The sequence below is a fragment of the Liolophura sinensis genome, chromosome 12 (assembly GCF_032854445.1).
Source record: "Liolophura sinensis isolate JHLJ2023 chromosome 12, CUHK_Ljap_v2, whole genome shotgun sequence".
Classification (NCBI taxonomy): Eukaryota; Metazoa; Mollusca; class Polyplacophora; order Chitonida; family Chitonidae; genus Liolophura; species Liolophura sinensis.
Window position 1 is genome coordinate 21,866,766 of NC_088306.1, and position 20,230 is coordinate 21,886,995.

Below are 20,230 nucleotides of genomic sequence, written 5' to 3' on the forward strand. Positions count from 1 at the left end.
CTCCTAGTTTGAATACATAACATGGATTAGTTTGTACATGTAGGTGATATTTACATGCACACTGTTACAATAGCAGGTTTAAGTAAGATGACAATTATATAAATAAGAGTGTGGCCTGAGGCAAAAGGGGTGACTGGCTGTGGAGACAATCTGGTGCTTGTCTGGCGCCGATACAGAGCAGCCATGAGGTGCTGGCAGGTAGATTGACGGCCTCCTGTGACATACGGTGTCCAGGATCTGGTATAATGTAAGATATACGGGTGTGTCATTAGGTGTCCAGGAGCAGGTATGGTGTAGGTATTCAGGTGTAAATTTAAGATTTACAGGTGTCATTAGGTTCCAGGAGCAGGTACAGTGTTGGGTATACAGGTGTAACTTTAAGATATACAGGTGTGTCATTAGGTTTCTAGTAGCGGGTACGATGTAAGATACACAAATATGACATGAGATTTTAATCTTTTAAGGTATACAGGTGTATGACTGTGTCCAGCAGTTGGTATGCTGTTAGATACACAGGTGTGACCGAGGTGTACAGGAGGGATTTGACAAAAGATATACATTTGTAACCTTAGATGTCTAGAAGGAAGCATGGCGTGTAATGCAATGGTCTTGGAAAAGATTTGTGTAACTGGTATAATCAGGAGTCCAGTGGTAAGTGTAAATGCCCAAATATGGTCATTAAGGTGCATGTCATTTATTTTAGAAGGTGCATTAGTGCAGGTACCATATACTGCTGTTTTTGTTTTCTTAATTAATGCAGCATGATTTGATATTTCATTGATTTAGTACTCAAGAATGTTACACTTTGATGACAGCATTTAGTTTTAAAGGGGCAGGAAACCAGGGGAAACCACTACCCTTAACTGGGTACCTGACAAGCCTCCTGACTTGCTGATGTTTGACTACATCTAATGTTGTAGAGATGAGACTGACATAGGATCACTGAGTACACCTGTGATAGTAATGCACACATAAACATGTGGGCAGAGCTGGCTGTCGCTAGGACCGTAGTTCATTGTAATTAATAGACAGACTCGTATCATTCATATAAAATGTCTTGAGTGAAGCGTAGATTTGCACCTGTAGATAATGATGATAGGATTACTAATGGGGAGATGCAGGTACAGGTGTTGTGGTAGAACCATATACCTAAGCCAGGAAGTACAGAATTTTGCATCTCGGTGCATCAGGGCCATTTTAATAGCTATGTTTACACTACTACAGGTATATAGAGGGACACATCATTGACATAGTTTCCAAGTTCTCACTATGACATGGTTGATGTAATGTCAGCGTGTCAATGAACCTCAATCATTCATTCATTACTGACATTTTTAGATCATTTTTTTTCATGCCAAACTTTGTGAGCATTTTTTTTATAGTATCAGTTGTCACGACAAAGGTGTTCCAATAAAGAAATATATTATGGGTATCCAAGTTTTATTTTTATGCCTCTTGATGAATTTGAAGCTGATATGATTTTTTTTTTTAATTTGAAAGTTAACTGAACTATTTAATTTAAGCAGTAAAATAATTTAGCTACAGGTTTTCAACAAAAGTTTTTCAAAGCCAGATAGAAATCTGTTAGTTGATATTTTTCTTGGTTTGGGTGTAATTGAGGTGTACACAATTATTTCTGTTATTGAATATAGGCAGTCACAAATAAAATATATTTAAGCATGGCTGTTTATATTTAGTACTCCCATATATTGATAATATGATAGGTGTAAATCATTGTAAATTGTGGAAAGTTGAAGAATCAAAATGAATATATACGATAAATAACCTAAAATTTCACCTATGACTTGCCTAATTCTGAGAGCTTTATTTATTTTAGAAATGTGTTTTTCAGGTTAAATTGAAACTGAATGTAGTGTGATATTCTACTGAAAGAGTATGATCCTCAGCACCAAAAGCAATATTTTTGACAATTATTTGCGTCTAAAACTACAGTATTTTGGGCTAAAGTTTAGGTCATTTATCCTACCTGTCAATTTAAGACGTCTCGCAACAAGAATATTTACTAAGATCCTTCTAAGGTGTCAGTACAGACTTCACACAAGAATGAGAATGGACTGGTAAAGCATTTCGGTTGATATATTTTTAACTAGATCCTCTAATAATGTACACAAATATATACGAATCGGTTGACAAACACAACCATATCATGTATACATGTAATACTGGTTTTGTTACATTTTTTGCGTGTAACTTTTTTTTTTATTTCTTGAGGACTTGTGAGACTGCGTCCACCCACGTCATGGTGGGATATCGTATAGCGGAGTGTGGTTACACTGAAACAGGATGTTCGATCGTTCAAATATATACTCATACGCAGATATATATTCTTAGGGATGCATGTGTGGGTTTTTTTTTCTTCCTGGTTCCTGTGTCTAATGTGTAGAGTTTGCTATTTTTTGCACGTGTTGCTGAGTGGATATTTGATACTGTAGGGTGTTGACTAGGGGTTTATTTCCTGATCGTCAAGTTGAAAGTGCTTAATTTTCTCAAAAAAGATTTTTATCATAGCTGCTTTAATGACACGAGTAATGAGTAGAATATGTATGTTTTTGTGGAAGCTACAGTTATGAGTACATTGATACTAGGTTGCTTCATTTCTGAACCTATACAAGACAAAAAAAAACATTTAGTATTTGTGTGCAATCTTCAGCCAACCCAGATAAGGCATTTTCATGTACACTGAAGTCAGATGATAGACATCATCTTTTTACTTCCATTTTTTTAAATGCACAGAAACAAAACAATTTCAATTTATTCAAAAAGATTACATGTTTCTTAAATGTTGATATTTTTCACAGTAGAGATTTCACAATAAAATATTGGTATAACAGAAGGATTGGGTTAGTTTGAGGGGCTAAAAGCTACATGTTTTACATGCAAATTTATGTCAATAATGGCAGAGCCTTTTGTTAGCGATACATATAATCTGTGCTGTTTTATGTCTTTTATATTTGACGTAAAATTTTGAAAGTAAAAATGCACTTTCAGAGGCATATAAAGTTCTCAAAATCATACCTTTGTGGCCGACGCCCAAGATTTTCTGGTAACTTCACAAAAAGGGGCTCTTAAGTGGCCCTATGTTATCATAAAGGTGGATGAATCGGTCAGAATCTAGAAAAATATTTAACTTGAAAAGTATCGTACCTTGAGGTGAAATGCAGTAACTGTGAATTCACTCATGCACCCTCATTCTTCAAACTTTACAACCGTCATTGCAACCAAGGTTTTGAAACATTCTGAGAAATAATTTGCATGGTTTTATAAAGCATGCATCTTTAATGACACAAATAAATAAATTTTCGCTTCATTATCATAAAAATTGTATATATAAGTTCGACAGAAAAAAGTATTTTAGGAGTGAAAAGAGTGAAGATTTACAGTACCTGGACAACTGTAATTTGTTCAGGTTGGCCTTATACAATGAAGCCTGGTATACATTCCAGGCTCAGGTTTATGTCAAGGAGCCTATAAAAACGTAATTGCCTTAGCGTGTGTGTGCGTGTACCGTGATCGCTGCACAGGTAACTCTGTTGCTAAGAGGTGCAATCAGAGCAACAAAGTGGCCTTTGTCATTTTGGCTAGGGTGCTAGCGCCTCATGGTTACACTGTTAGCTGGTTGAAAGAGAAAACACCCAATTGGCATCCAATGTACAGTATGCTAAGAACAGTGTGATAGAATGTACAGATGCACTCCTTGTTAAGGAGTAACAGCTACATGTTCACTGGCATTGATATCTGTTTGACGTTTTTTATTGTTTAAAATTGTTAGGCAAAAGTTGATTTTCAAGTATAGGTAATAAAATTGTGTGTTAACCTTGGTATATCATAAAAACTGCAACTGTGTATGTTGAGTTTTGCTGTCTTTGGTCATTTAGAAAAAGGGATAGAACAAAGAGAAAAAAACAAAAAACATGACATTTATAAAGTGAAAACTTCAGACAACCAGGTATTTTGTTGTCAAGAATAGTTTGATTGAGTTTGAAGTAAATCCTGGGTTGAAGTCTAAGAAGCCTTAAAGGCAGAGAACATTGTACAGGATGCCCATGTATACACACAGAAATTAATGTAGATTTGTCCTCCCACGTGTATTCATGTTTTTTATGGGTCTGTTGGTGAGAATCGCCAGAGGCCCATTATTGAGGCATGAAACAATGTGAAGGAATTGCTGTGTGTTATGGTCAAATATTAGCTTCCTTTTGTGATGTTTTCTTTTGTTTTGTTTTGTTGGGATGTTATGGTTATGCATTGAATTAAAATTTGAATTATGTTCGGAGTCGTGCTGTCAATTATTATTCGTTTAATTTCGTGTCACGGAAGGTTATCGAATGCGCGTGGGCTGTTTTGAGGATGGTGACGGTAAATGTCACATACCAGTCGGTACCTTGATTGCCTCTGATAGCATATTTAGTGAGAAGATTTACACCATGTAAGGTAGCCAAAATTTTGTTCACCAAAATGGTGAAAATACAGAATGTGGAAGTTAATCAGACGGCGGGTATGCCATATGACCTTGACCCCAGTGCTACAGATAAGGGGTGTGCAGACGTAAATGGGCTTAAAAATTAGATGATATGCTTCTAAAATTAAAACAGAGGGTGCTGAATAGGCATGACGATTTGTGTGTACGCCTGAATTCCTGAAAACCATAGCATGCATGGGAGATTTAAAGCAAACAGTCCTGTCAAAATCGAAAGTAGATCTCCCAAAACAGTTTATGTGCCCGATGTTCTCCATGACGTGTTAGTTTTCAGAATCTGAAGGTTACTGCAAAGGCTCTTGTACCACTACCCGCAGTTGTGGAGAATGACTAAAGTGATATTCGTGTCTGTGATGTTGTCTAGTGTTTGCCATAAAGAAGATGTAGCAAGGGGTTAAAAAAAAAAAAAATGGTTATTTGGGCAAGTTCTGCTACTTTACTGCATTAAATATCCTAATAGCGCTCCTGATGGCTGTTTTTTTACGATCTACACCAATCGTAAATTATTTGTGTTATGTTAAAGTGTCATCAAGGGACCAGTTTCCAACGTGTCCATGTATCGGTGATTTCTGAGGAGAGAAGCTAACGCAATTATTTAATACAATGATCACAAGAACAGCTAGTGTTCAGAAACACTTAAGATTTATACAATATGCTGCCAATAAATAAAGCAGAAATAATAAATTTTTGTCTTCTAATGTAGGCCGACGTTTGGATTTAGCATAACAAGCGTATCATGTTTTGATCCCAAACCTGTGCAAGGCCTGCTGATGCATGTACCTTAGCTGATAATGTTCTCATTAACATTATTGTTGGAATTGGTTTTTGTTCTCCTCATAAACATTGTTCTAATACAGTAAGTCTTATAATAATAATAATAATAAGTATCTTAAGACAGTGACATTACGATGAGTCAGCACTATTAATGTGACGACATTCACAGCATATTGACACCATGTGATAGTGAAACAATACTGTCATTCAAGAACATGCATTTGACCAATCACAATCCATGTTGTTGTTTAAGTAGGTCAACAGGATGTCCCACACATTGCTTACGAATGTTTAATTGCTCTGACGTCACAATGGCTTTTACCAGGAATGGAATGAAAAGTAATGTTGTCACAAAAAGGAGACGGTGGGACATTGGATGTGATTGTTTTCATCCATAGGCCTGTTGTCTTCTAAACAGTGATATTACGATGAGGCAGCACTTCCAGTGTGACGACATTGACAGCATATGGAGACCATATGCCAGTGAAATAATAGTTCTTTTTTCTTCCTGACAGTGATGGGATGAGGCAGCACTGTATGTGTGACCACATTTACAGTATATTGACATCATTTACATGTACTACAGGAACAATACGCCTGCTGTATAGGGAATAAAGCTATGATAATCATGATAGCACTATATCAGGATGGCGTGAACAGTATATTGACACCACTGACCAAATCATTGTTAAAAGTAATGTTTAAACCTCGACAGGGATGCAAACCAACTCAGAGTGAGGCAAAACATACACAATATACATACTTATTTTAGCAAGACAGTAAAATTGTAAAATTTAACTTGGACAACCAGTGAAAAGTTCATTTACTTAACTTGTTATAGCTTACATATGTGTAAGTTTAAATGGAAAAAACATTTTGTCACTTCTACATGTATTGTGTTAGCCTGTGGTTCATCCCCTAGGTCAGGTCTTGTACTGATGTTACTGACATTTACATTAGGAAAGCTATGATAAAGGTGAAAAGGTGAACAATTGGTGGTGTGGTAAATGTCACATGGATATGGGAAATATGGAGATGAAACGGAAGTACATTGTACGTGTATTACAGTTTGCTGGACATGCTGGAAAAAATTCTGTACATGTATTATCCAATAGTGAAGGACATGCCTCGTTGTCTAATAAGTTTTCTGTAAATTGACAAACTCGGCAAGACAGGGTGTTGACATGTTGTGTTAAATCTGTATTATATCACTATTTGAATGTTCACACCGTGTATCTGTGATAATGAGTAATGACAAGCATTGCTGCATCGCACAATTTTCACCTGTGTGTCTCGTGGCTAAATGTATCACCTGTCTTAACGAACCACAGTCTCACCTGATCACATGTCCTCGTGGTTTTAGTCTCGCCTTAATCACCCCCCTCCCCCTCCCTCTACCTCTACCTACCCTCACTACCCACCCCTCAAGTGACCTCGCATTGCAGCATTGTTCACTGGTATGGGGAAGTTTGTGTAAATGCAGACTAGAAGTCAGTCTGACCCTGGTGTAAGGCTATGATGTCACTGTGTCTGGGCGGCAGGAATTCTGCTGATGCTTCTGCCAATGTGCAGTGTTCCTGTACTTAGGGAACTACAGCCGCAGAGAGGAAAAAAACAGAAAATGTGCTCAGGGAAAAATTGATTTATCCTTGGGTTGCATTTTGGTAAATCAGATCTGTTACAGCAAGACTCGTGTTTGTTTTGAAAAGATGTTCAGTGAGTGACTCTTTGCTTCATATTGTTTTAGAAAACATACAGGTACAATATCTTTCATTTGTTCTTAAACAAAGCCAGACCAGAACTATCACAGATAGGAATTATGTTGATGACTTCAATAGACATATTTGTTATCAAATTGACATGTTTTTTCAGTGTGATGTGTGATACTTGGTTGAATTATAAGTATTTTGCTCAGGGCTCTACAGTAAGTTTGATACGGTTGCTGGTCGTAAAGTGATCAGTTTGGTTGTTCAGCATCGTGAAATTACGGCATATTGCATCAGTTCCAAAAACATTGATATATAAACATGTGAGCTTATTCTGTCTTCATTTCGTATCTTCTGTATACTTCTTCAACCATTTTACAAGATCTTCATTCAGGCAAATTGTGAGGACATTATTCTGTGTAAACTGATATTTTAATTCCCTGAAATTGGCCACCCCAACCAAAGTTGCTCTTTTATATACAAAACGGTTGAAAATTGGGGTAATCTTGTTTGTCTAGCTAGTGAACTGGTAATAAGTGGGTAAATACTTTGAAATTCTCTTATACTTACACTATCTGAAGTTCAAGAGCACTGTTAAAAAGTGTTACATACTAAACAGCATGTATAGTGGTGTAGCAGTTTTTCTGCCCTGCAGGCAGCTAAACTATAAGCTCATGGCAATTGACCCCTGTTACCAAGCGGCTGCAAACGGATATGTGGATATAAGATGTAAATCTGATGTCTGTATTTAGACAGTCGAACCACGTGGTGTATAAATAGAAGTGTCTTGTCTTGTCTGGTCTCCGTGAACTTTGAGAGGAGGATAGTGAGTATTCTCACAATTCTATATTTACAATAATTATCCGCTGTGATTGAGTTCAGTGCTGAGAAGAGAGAGACAACAACAACAACAACGTTATGTACGTGCACACAGCCACATAGCTGTGACGACCTGGGCTGAAAATGGAAAAGTAAATAACCAGCTACTAGCTATACTGGCTTATAAATTGAATAAATGCACACATAGTAAACCATGAGAAAGAATGAACGGTGAAAAGCTCTATTCAAATGCCATGGGCCTTGTAAATATAGGCTTACAGACATTTTTGTATGTGGTTATAATGGAGGATTATAGTGTGTTGACGTGTGTGTGTATACTCATTTACTCTACATTACCTGAACTGTATATATGTATGTACATATATATAATGAACATGTATACACATGTAATTTCAGCTGGTAATGACCTGAGATACCTTGTTAATGTGACAGATGTGTAGGACTTCATGCTTCATTTATTTTACCTACATGTATATGTCTTGTAAAAATCTTGAAGGTGTCATCGTCACAACAACTTATGTGTACATGTATACAGCAAAGTTAGCCACAGATATGCTTTCTACATATGTTTGGTAAATATGAACATTTACTGAGAAAAACCTTTCAAAGAAAAAGGGGGGGGGGGAATAAAATATGGAGGGAAAAAAACCCCTCAAATAATTGATACCAGCTGACCTATTTAGACTGTAAAAAATGTTTTTTTTTTTTTAAGGACAAAACGCTGTTGTATGTCATATCCAACCTGATTTAGCCCGGAAAGTTTTGTATATATACATATATATATATATATATACATACATATGTGTCTATATGTAAATAATTTTTCCAACTTCCTAAAAAAAGTTGAAGTAAAAGAAAGAAGCCTTCTGGCATTTAATATCCTACCTACCAGTGGTATATGTTTTCATTATACAGTTGTCAGAACAATGCTTATATTCTGTCAGAGGACATATTTTTCTCATTATTGGCAAGATGTTTTTTTTTTCTTGTGTAGAATGTTAACATGGCATAAGCTATGCCTACACAATGTTAAGGTTTCCCAAGTCAATCTGTTTAGATAAGCCTGCAAATTACAACCAGTTGAGTTCAAGTGCACTTGATTTTTGTTTATGGGGCTGTTTATTAACCTACCAATAATCTTACGTTCTCAGTACAATATGAGTCATCTGGTCTGCCGTGAATGATGTGTGTAGTTTTAAGATATTTTATAATTTACAGTTTTGTTATGTTCGCTATAGATTATGCCATAATTAGTAAAGCATTACTTCATGGAAATTAACAGTGAAGTGAATATTTTCCATGACTTTATGAAAAATAACCACCAAAAAAAATCCTGTTTTCATTTTTAAAATTAAAAAAGTTTCAGGATATGTAGTAAATGTATACTTGGCTCTTGTAAGTTTGTGTCGGGGGGCTATTTTTATGAATTATGGCATTTACAAATGGCCTCATATAAAACCATTTTAGCGAGGGCTTCAGTTTATATGAGAAATATTTGGGGATATAGGTACATACATGAAAAGTTTTACAACATCTCACCCTGGCCGAAAATATGTAATAAAACATATGTTGACGGGACGTATGTTCGAAGGGAGTACTCTTGTAATTTCTAATGTGAAGCAAAACTCTTCAGTATGTGAGGCTCAAGGCTTTGGGGTCTACAGATACACATGTATGTCTATACATCCATCCATCCATCCAGAGACCAGAAGTCTTACTCAGATGACAGACTTGTAAACTTTTAAATTGCTGATATATGACCAGTTCTTAACATTTCCTTTCAACTGGTCTAGCCACCGTCTGTGCTAGTAAAGAATTTTTCGAAACTAAGTCTTGTCTGGACAAGGTTGCTGTCTGAATATTGGCTTATCGTCAAACAAGAAGACAAAATCGTTGGGAACATTAGCTGATAAATTTAACTTCATTGTTCGAAAAAATTCTTTATATTCATATGTACTGACTCACTGTATAAAGATTTATGAGTAATTTTTACGCTGTGATTTGGTATTTGAGGTATTAATGTCAAACTTCTAAACTTCTTTGGCCCAAGTTGACCCGTGAATTGGATGCACAAGTTAGAATGCTGTATTTAGCCCTGCCCAAGATAACATTGCACCAATTATTCCTTGTGGGTTTGAGATGGGGCAGTGTTAAACCACGAGCAGTAGCCTACTCCCTTGTACTCAACTTGCAAGGTGCATATGCTTGAGATGGGTGGTGTATTTAAGCTGAATTCAGATGTGTACAGACTGGAAATTGAGGAAAGGGGGTGGGGGGGTGGAGGGGGAATCGGGTTGTAGGTAGAGTTGAAGTCATTGGATTACTGTGGCTGTTTCTCCGCCTCTGACACATTCAGGATCTAGAAGCTTGTGGGAGTGGGGCGCCTGTTTACAAGAATGTGACATTTTAGGGCGGTGGACACAAAACCCCAATAGAGAGAGAAAAAAAAACAACACATTTTTTGTTGGTGTTTATTATTTTACCAGAGAAGAATGCAGCATGAGATGCGGAGACACACTATACCCAGGGTTAACTTTGACTTTGCTAAGAGGCTTTGAGAAGGACTTCCTGTCTGGGCTGAGACTACCAAAAGTCTTTAACCTACTTGTGTATTTAAAAACTACATACACATCTTCAGCTTTGACAAAATTTATGGATATAAACCTGTATTCAGTAGGATTTGTCCAACAGTAAAACTGTGTTGAAATGGTATGCCTTAATATGTATGCTTAAAAGATTCGGCGTTCCAGATATGCCAAAAAGTACACAATGGCTTTATGTAAAAAGTTGCAGAAGTTATTAAGTTGGGAAACAGTCTTAGTAGATCTGTGTAGTGTTGGACATACATTAACCTGGTTATAATGTAGTTGGCGGTGGGGTTGGTCTGCAGTTTGCAGGACTTCAAGAGCTTTTACAAGGCTTTACCAAAAAATATCAGGTGGTTCCCATGATAGTGCTCTCTGGCAGAGTACAAGTGTCCTGATTTCATCCATAATGCGTCTTTGTATGGGCTTTGTCGTTATTAATGACTGGGTTTGACAAAAGCTAGTTTGGGAGGAGTTTAACATCAGAAAACAGAAAAGATCGCAATCTCGGTACAATGGACCTGGGCCCGGGATCACAAAGCAGTCTTAGATTTAATTTCAGATCAGGATGAAATTGTTATTTCTGATCTAACAGGTCAGAATATTGCTCAATGATGTAAGTTCTGGGTAAGTTATTGTACAACAAATTTCTACTAAACAAACAGAAAGGAACATGCCAAACTTAATGATTAAAATTTTGACTTAAGTCCAAGATCACTGCATGATCTTGGGGCCTGATTTTCAACGATAATGCAGCTTTATGTAGGTTTGCCCTAGTGAATGACTGTGGTTGACAAAATTGCATTTTGAGGACCTTGCCAGCAGAACACAGACAATGTCGAAGTCACAAGGATCCTGGTTTACAGCCAGAGTGCATCTTCTTTAAAGGTCAGATTAACAACTAAGGTTGACAAAATTAACTTTTCCATCAGAAAACACCCATCAGACATTTTCAGTGAAAGGTTCCTGATTTTCAGCCATAAAGCATCTTTACATACATTTGCTCTTATTAACAACTGACGATGACGAAAGCCAGTTTGCCTGCCAAGGCTGTAAGACCGGATATATCAATTTGAACACGGCTATTTGCTGAGTGGAGGGAGCTAGAACTTGTCACCTTGTTACAAGCCTGTCGCTGGTGTACTGAAGAATATGCTGCCCGTCCACTTCAGTGTGCACAGGTAGACAGTCCTCAAGCCACCGTCCTCTGTTCCTTGTGCTTTCTGAATGGCACTGGGGTCAGTGGCTGCGCTTGAAGCCAGTACAAATTTGGTAAGAAGCCTTGTTAAGAGCCTATATAAGGGGCGTCCCGAGGGGTCAGACGTGTGTGTATCAATGCGAAGTGAGAAGTGGGAAGGTCAGCCGAGTTTGTAGTGTGGCGGTTTTGTTTGTCCCCACCAGAATTACCTGTTTGATAAGGTGAAAGTAAAGCGGGACTGGCTTTAAGGCCACCAGGTGAGAGAAGTTGTTGGGGGTGGGGGGGGGGGGGGGAGTAGGGGCAGAGAAAGAGGGGGGCAGACAGCCAGGTTGCAACATACAGTCTGTAACAGGGGGTTACAGTTTTAAGTTGTTTCACACAGGTATATGTATTGCGTGGGTGGATTTGCACTCTAAATATTTCTGAACTCAGATTTTCTGTGACGGTTCATAGTACAGCAGTGTGATAATTTACCAGTCTTCAAGCCCTGAATTTCCAGGGCAAACCAATTAGCTTTCTTGAATGTTTGAAATTGAATGATAAGAATGGGTAAATTGGTCTCAAACACACCTTTTGTTATGTACAAAGAGAATTAGGGCACAGCAGGCTTGGGTCAGTCCTGAAAACTAGGCCAGTTGTATTGGTCAGCTGTGCTAATCCTGCGAGGCTCTAGAGTTGGGGATGGGGCATGCTCCCTGACCACTGGACCAGTAACACAACACAGTAATCAACTCTTTAGTGTTATTACATCTCTGCAGTGCATTTGTGGGATACATGAAATTGGTGCCAGACAAATAGACAAATGTGACTTACGACAGATGATAAAATTGACATGCTTGGTTGTGACAGAAATCGAATGAAGTTCATGCGCATGTATTCATATCTGTGAGTGACTGAAAAAATTATTGAAAGCAACATTTTACCCCCTAACAGACTGTCAAATCTTAGTGTGGAAAAGCTGCAGGATTATGAGACATGAGTATTATTATTGAACTATTTCTTAAAATGAAAAGTACCTGTGTGTTGCATTTTACACATGGTCTTATGTAATATGAAATCAAGCTGTAGTTAATGAAACCTGATATACGTATTGTTTTTGTAGTGTTAGTAAAATAAGATTTTACGGTCACTTTTGTTGAACACTTATTTCTGTGGGTAGATAGAACAAAATACCATTAACTTACATGTACAATGATTAAATTGTTAATAATGCATTTAATGGATTGGATTCAAAGTTGAAGAACATATAGACTTCAACAATATGTGTGCCTTTCAGTGCTTTCATGCCGTAGTCCACATAAACGAGGGTAGGCCTGTTACATAATAAAATCCTTCAAAGCCCATAAAACTGAACGAGGGGAAAATGTCAGACGACAAATTTCATATCCATTGCCACGCTGGAAACAGTTCATTTTTCGTTAGCCCTTGTAAAATTGAGTGCCGTCACTTAGGTGAAACTTCCCATAATTCCTGTGGGTATTAATAGAGAGTGGAGTGACAGGAATTTGGCTGCTGGAGTATGGCTTAGGCTCCCTGGCTTTTAGACTGATTTGTTCCCGGCAGTGTTTGTAATATGAGCGCTTTCTGTCTTCTCTGTAGACAGATTTGAAATATGCGGCCGACGGGTTGTCTGTATAATTTACAATCCGCACCCATGCAGGCAATCTCTCCACCGCCACATGCCCAGACTTTTCTTCTGCGCCAGCTAGAATACCAGTTGTCATTCTACCTGGAAAGATTCCAGGACTCCCCACTTTTATTTTCTTGTTAATTGGTTCTATTTTGTCAACAGTGTTTTTTGATAGCTACTCTGAACCAGTACATGTGTATAGCTCAAGTGATTTATCTTTTTTATAGCATGTGGCCGGAATCTTGTCTTGAATGTGGAAGATTTCAATGAGGGATTGTGTTTTACACAAACATGTTCATGGTGAAATGTTTCTGTATTGTCCAAGGTACCAATCTAGTGTTGATTGCAGGTGTTAATGCTTATTTTGGACGAAATGAAAGCTGATGATGGCTTATACTACATTGGGGGTAGCCTGACTGACCCTTCAAAAAAAGAAGCCTGATGTTTTTATTGGAATAGAATGTCTATTCTATTATTCCCTACCTATGTACCCTATTTTGGCTTATGTCATACCCGATCATTTGTCATCAGCATGGCCGTCCTTTAGCGTTGGTATTTATTTATTTCTTATTTGATTGGTGTTTTACGCTGTACTCAAGAATATTTCACTTATACGACGGCAGCCAGCAATATGGTTGGTGAAAACCGGGCACAGCCCGGGGGAAACCCACAACCATCCGCAGGTTGCTGGCAGACCTTCCCACTTACGGCCGGAGAGGAAGCCAGCATGAGCTGGACTTGAACTCACACTGACCGCATTGGTGAGAGACTGCTGGCTCATTACGCTGCACTAGCGCGCTAACCAACTGAGCCACGGAAGCACTCCTTAAGCGTTGGAAGCACTGTTGAAGTTAATGTTAGGGGCAGTATCTTAAGAAGTACTGCATGTATTGAGCTGAGGTTTTACATACATGTAAACCACAAAGACTCAATGGGGATGGTCCACCATTGAGGATCTGTGTATACATTAATTACCGTAAATTACAAAATTCACAACTTCAATCAAGGTGTCAGGTTTTGCGTTCATATCCCTCCTACAGTCTCTGCTACCAAATCTAAGTTTCTAATAGGGTTGGGTTACCCTCAAGGAAGAATTTTTTAATGATGGCAATGCAGATATCAGTAAGTTTGGTATGGGAAAGAAACTCAACCATTTATTCATTTGCAAGAATGCTAATCTATAGGACTACTGCTAAGGCATATTGACCTTTAGTTTATATGTGCTTACTAGAAAACTCAATATTTTTGTAACATTTTACATTTTTTCTGTATTTTCAGATATTCAACAAGAGAGAATAAAAGTTGCCTGCTAGCAGTCTGCAGCCTGACACAAGAACACTGACGCTTTTTCCGCTAATTCGTAGAGACCAAAGGTGTGACCTTGGATATTTTGCCCATCACCTGTAAACACAGTAGAAATTACCAGACAGTCGCCTGTACTAGGACTTAGTAATCTTGTGATACAAACACGCCTATATATATATATACATACATATATATATGTGTCTATAGAGAAATAGTTATATATATATGTAATATATATATATCCCAACTTCTTTGCTGTACGTTGTATTCTGGTCTGCTGTTATTGTCACGGACCTTCCAAAGGCTTGGAACGCGAGCTTAGCTGCCTGAAGGACACATATATCCAAGAATATATATCCAAATATATATATAAAATTTATATATACAGTGTATCTATCTATATATATGTATATGGACTGTTGATTGATACACCGAGTGTATACGTCGTCAAAAAGGAGAAACAAAAAAAAGAAAACTTTGCCGAACGTCTTTCATCGTTTCCACGGAAACCCTACATTACTATGGCCATGGTGAACCAGATGTTGAACTTGACGGGAACTGTCAAAGATTCAAGATGGCTAACGCTGGAAGTCTGTCGCGAGTTCCAGCGCAGCAAGTGCTCCCGGACCGAGAATGAATGCAAATTTGCTCACCCTCCCGCCCACGTAGAAGTGCAGAATGGACGAGTGACCGCCTGCTTTGACTCTATTAAGGTCAGTAGCTTTTCTAGTTCTCATTATTTTTTCAACAGAAGCCACTGTATTTGGTTTCCATTTGGTTTTTTTTTTTTTCCCCGTGTGGCTTGTAGTGCCCAGTGCAAGACTAGAAAGCCTCAATCAATACGTTTGTACAGTTCAGTTTACAAGTTGATTCAGCCTGCAAAAATGCAGCAGTGTGTTCAATATTAGAAAACAATGGGGGGGTCTGTCGAAGCAGATGTAAATACTGCTGGCTGCTTTTGATTTCTTTACTGGGATATGTAACCTACAGTTCGAGTTTGGCCTGAGTGGCACGCATATATTTCTGCATTCTTCATATAAAGGTAGTGTTTAAATTAGAACCTGGATGTTTTTTTGGCATTTTTCTCACTGTAAAAAAAAACAAAACAAAAGTTAGAAGAGAAATTTCAAATTTAAAAGTGCATGTCATTTACGTCCTGTCTCCTCATAATAGGCAGTGATGCCATTTGTCATGTAACTTAAGCCAAGTCAAAAATGTCCATCTATAGTACATTGGCTAGTTAAAGCATGTGCTGTGTTTCAACCACATAGCCTTCAAAAATTTAAGAAATTTTTCATGTGCACTTTTTTCTCACTTGTGCAGTCACTTGTGCGTCATAGCAATCATATGCACACATACAGTCATGTGACTTGCAGTGTCATATCTGTACCTGTCAAGCTGAGAAAGTGTCAGTATCAATATGCAGTTATACGCCATTATGACAACAGAATGACGTCCCAGTTCAAAATGACGTCGCCACTTTACGGCACAGTAGGGCTACTTGCCTCTCTTTTAACATAGCAGTCATCGTGTTTAAATCAAAGTAACGGCAGAACATCATTTTTTGTGCAATATTGGGAACGCAAATTCACTCCTGAACACAATTCAGAAGATCAGTGTAATCCTTTCAATTAGTTCGCTATATTCTATATACCACCCCAGATTGGCCCTACCGTGCCGTAACGTGACGATATCATATCATAAAGGGATGTCATCCTGTTGTCGTAACGTCATATCTCGAAACCTGCATATTATCTTTGCACAATGATGGCCAAATTAAGGACGAGAATTAATATCAGGCAGTGTGACTAATAATGAAGAAGGAAGTTGTTTATTAATAACAGAGCACAAATGGGTTCAGTCTGTTTGGTAGGGCTCTTAATGAAGTGACAGGTGAAGCCAGAAGTCTATTAACCACTAACACTTGATGCATAATGCCTCACTGTCCGTAGCCAGCATGCTTATGCATTACCAACCATAAGGACTCATTACATGAAGGACATGGTTAATTCATTGTTTGTTTCTCATGACCTTCTCTTGTGTATGTATATGTTTGTGGCTATAATAAAGCATCTGTGTTCTGGAATAAGAAATACGATTTTGTCTTGTTCACATCGAACAGCTGCTGTAAATGTTTATGTAAAATTAACTCTGGATCAGTAATATAATTTGTCATTGTCTTCTATGCCAAGTTTATTGAAAAAAAGAAGAAAAAAAACGACAAAAAAAACTAAACAAATACCTGGTATATAGTTTGGGGGGCCAGAAATTAATCATTTTCATATTTGGCCTAAATTATACTTTGTCTGAATTCTGTTGATCTTAGAAAGGTATTTTGAGTGTTGTTAAAGACTTTAGGGTCATATCCTATTGGTATAATGTGAGTTTTATCATCTTTATCTGCTTCCATTTATGTACTTAATTAAGGAAATTCATGTAGTAATCATTAGTAGTTGTCATCTGTAATACATGTGATTTGGAGAAAGAAGGTCACGCAAAATGAACCATTAATGAAGAGTGGCCTAACCGCCTGGTGTATAACTAACCGCCTGAAGTGGATAACTAACAGCAGGCAAATATACACATGACAAGTCCGTGGAGTCTTTATCACTGCAGATTACTTTTGATAACACTACTAATCTGCCCACCATGAACTGGGACAAACTCAGAACTGTGATGAACAGGCTCAGTACTTGTGTGTTGAACTTGTAAATTTATATATCCTAAATAACCTAAAATTTTGTCTATCTTTAAGTTGCTCAGGGGGCCTCCGTGGCTCAGTTGGTTAGTGCGCTAGCGCAGGGTAATGACCCAGGAGTCTCTCACCAATGCAGTCGCTGTGAGTTCAAGTCCAGCTCATGCTGGCTTTCTCTCCGGCCGTATGTGGGAAGGCCTGCAGCTACCTGCGGATGGTTGTGGGTTTCCCCTGGGTTCTGCCCGGTTTCCACCCACCATAATGCTGGCCGCCGTCGTATAAGTGAAATATTCTTCAGTACGGCGTAAAACACCAATCAGAAAAAAAAAAAAAGTTGCTCAGATGTCCAGATTCTGGGAGTTATACTGATTTTAGAAAGGTGCTTTGACAGGTGTTTGGAAGGTAGGAACATGTAAATTTTATCACCAGAAGTAATTTATTTGCGTCCAAAAATGTTCTTTTGAGGTCAAATTTTTAGGCCATTTAGGGTATATGTATTATTATTTTTTGTATTTTTTTGTGTGAAACCTTGACGTTTTTCAGCTCAGTAATGAAAGAAACTCAGTCTGCTTTCACAAACAACATCAAAAGTTTACAAACAGAGGAATGAAAAAGTGTTGTCCTCGGTTGGAAAGCTAACATCAGAATGTTTTATTTTTGATAAAAGTGATTCATGATGCATATGGTTTTTTTATAAGTCTAAGTGCAAAGTATGTTTTTTTTAGTGTTTTGTGTACTATACTTTGTCAAATATTGTTTGTTTCAAAAGTTTTAACCACAGTTTCTGACGCAGCATTTGGATGCTTAGAATATAACAATATTCAGTTTCACTTTTTTTGAATGAACGATTGTGGCTTAAGGCTGATGATGGACAGCAGATATGTTTCAGCCTGTATAGTGGTGAGTTTCACTTCGCGAATCACAGTGGTAATGTTTCAGCTTAATTTCACTGTTCGTATCGATTATTTTTCTTTTATCCAGTCATCACCACTTCCTGCAGTCCACAATGATGATATAGGATATCCGTGTAAAATGGCATTTCCTCAAAGTTGTACATGTATGTGGCATTGCTTCATAAGGTTGGCGAACTCCAAGATCATGTTGATCACGAGGACGTGACATATGCACTCAGAGAGTGTGGCGATAAGGCGTCAAATTTGACATACATGTAATCTGTCTTTTCATCACTCAGTCCTTGGTCACTTCCCCATTACCCCTGGGTGCCACCACATTGTTTTTGTTGCAGGAGTTCAAAACTACGTACAACCTTGTTGGGTGTGGTCTTTTTAAAGGCTCCTATTATGGATGGGTTGAATCACACACACACACACAAGGGACATATTCCTCAACACCATATGGTAATTTGACCTAATAAACGAAACCAGCTGGGAGGGGAAAACTGGTGAGCAATGACTTACCCGATAAACCCACCTCGTTTTTGGCCTAGTTGTGCCTTATTACTAACAGACGGGTGGTAAGCAGTTACAGTGTTGATATCAGAGTAAATATTTGTCCCTTCTCATTGCACCAAAGCTATGGTATGGCAACCCGTTTAAAATTTATGAATGAACATAGTGGAAGAAAGGATGCTGGTAGAGTGTAGACACCACGTGAGACATGTTAGCCCGTGCACTTCGTGTGCAAGATCATCAGATGTATGTGGCAGATCACTGTGGTAATGTTGACCTGGTTAGAGGGTAACTCCCGTCCATTCCTTGCCAGCAGTTATAAACAGATGATATTAAGATACACACGTGGCACATCGATCGCACTTTTGGACCTGAACAGGACTGTAATACTTTGTAAACTGTGACATTTTTGCTTTAGATAAGTAAATAATAGATAAGTAAATAATGTAGTGTCTTTTTCCAAAGTGTTCATTTCAAGATGCTTCCCTCTACCATTTTCTGCTGTGGCAGTTTTTTCTTCCTCTTACTTGAAGATGTGTTAATAATATTCAGGTATATTCAAAAATGAATTAAGGTAAATTTTCAAGATCCATATATTCTCATATTTGCGCATATTTTCCAAAATCACCTTAGAAACAAGTAATGGTGTATTAGACCAAAAGTTTTGTTCATGACTAAGCTGTTCATGACTAAGTTGCTCATTTTGCTTGATTCTGAGAGTTCCATTTTGAAAAGTGTTCTAAGGTTTGTTTAAATTGGAAGGTAGAATCGTATACCTGAACTTGAAGAAATATGTAAATTTTGGCACCAAATGACCTTTATTTGCCTCTGAAGACGTCATATTTTGGGCTCATTTTGAGGGCCAGAACTGGATGTGCATGTGTCATTATCAATAACTAGAAGATCTGTCTGTTTCGGACTTCATTTGGATGAGTCTGTTGTGGACTTCATTTGGATGAGTCTGTTGTGGACTTCATTTGGATGAGTCTGTTGTGGACTTCATTTGGATGAGCCTGTTAAGGATTTTATTTGGATGAGCCTGAATTGCTTGGCACAATATGTCGAGATCATAGATGCAACTGGAGGAAATACTTTTTAAAAGACGTTGCACTCACATTGAAGTTTCTCTATGTGGGTTTAAAATGTCCATATGCAAATTGTGGAGGAAATGTGCTGATTTGGGTGGCAGTTAGCAGCAGAAGGGATGTGGAGCGATGAAATGAATGTTGCTGTGCCCTCTTTGAGCTGTTAGTTTAGCGAGTTCTCACGTATGATCAGTGTGCATTGAAGTGAAATTTATGGCTAAATTACAGCCGTGAATAACTGGGGGAGTGTCCTTTAAAGAGATATTAAAGGCAATCTATCACCCTAGAAGAGCTTATCCTCAGCAAAGAGCGATTGAGAACTTCAGGGAAAGCTGGTCAATATCCTGGCATTCTTCAGCACCAAGCTGGCAGACGGTTACGTAATATTGTCCAATCGTCTGGGACCTCTTACATCACTGCTGGATTGCGCAGGCTGTTGTCAAGGTGACTGGGTCAATATGTCTGCATGATGTAACCCATCAGGTCACCGAGGGCCCTAGGTGTG

At 38.1% G+C, this 20,230-nt stretch overlaps 1 protein-coding gene and 1 long non-coding RNA gene across 8 annotated transcripts in view; both read left to right on the forward strand.

Moving 5' to 3' along the window:
- LOC135479007 (uncharacterized) overlaps positions 1 to 14,698 on the forward strand; it is a 95,297-nt gene extending 80,599 nt beyond the window's left edge. Inside the window, exon 5 of the long non-coding RNA XR_010445802.1 lies at positions 14,510 to 14,698. This is a non-coding gene — a long non-coding RNA (uncharacterized LOC135479007). The remainder of the gene's footprint in view (positions 1 to 14,509) is intronic.
- Positions 14,699 to 14,735: 37 nt separating this feature from the next.
- LOC135479008 (muscleblind-like protein 3) overlaps positions 14,736 to 20,230 on the forward strand; it is a 61,253-nt gene continuing 55,758 nt past the window's right edge. For 2 of the 7 annotated variants that reach the window (XR_010445808.1, XR_010445804.1), the window contains exon 1: positions 14,740 to 15,249. Coding sequence is in view for 1 of the 7 variants with exons in the window: in XM_064758706.1 (XP_064614776.1) it covers positions 15,058 to 15,249 (192 nt within the window). In the remaining 6 variants the exon portion in view is untranslated. Of the gene's footprint in view, positions 15,250 to 20,230 lie in introns of all 7 variants that reach the window. The other 5 variants (XM_064758706.1, XR_010445805.1, XR_010445803.1 and 2 more) reach the window with 5 other exon arrangements.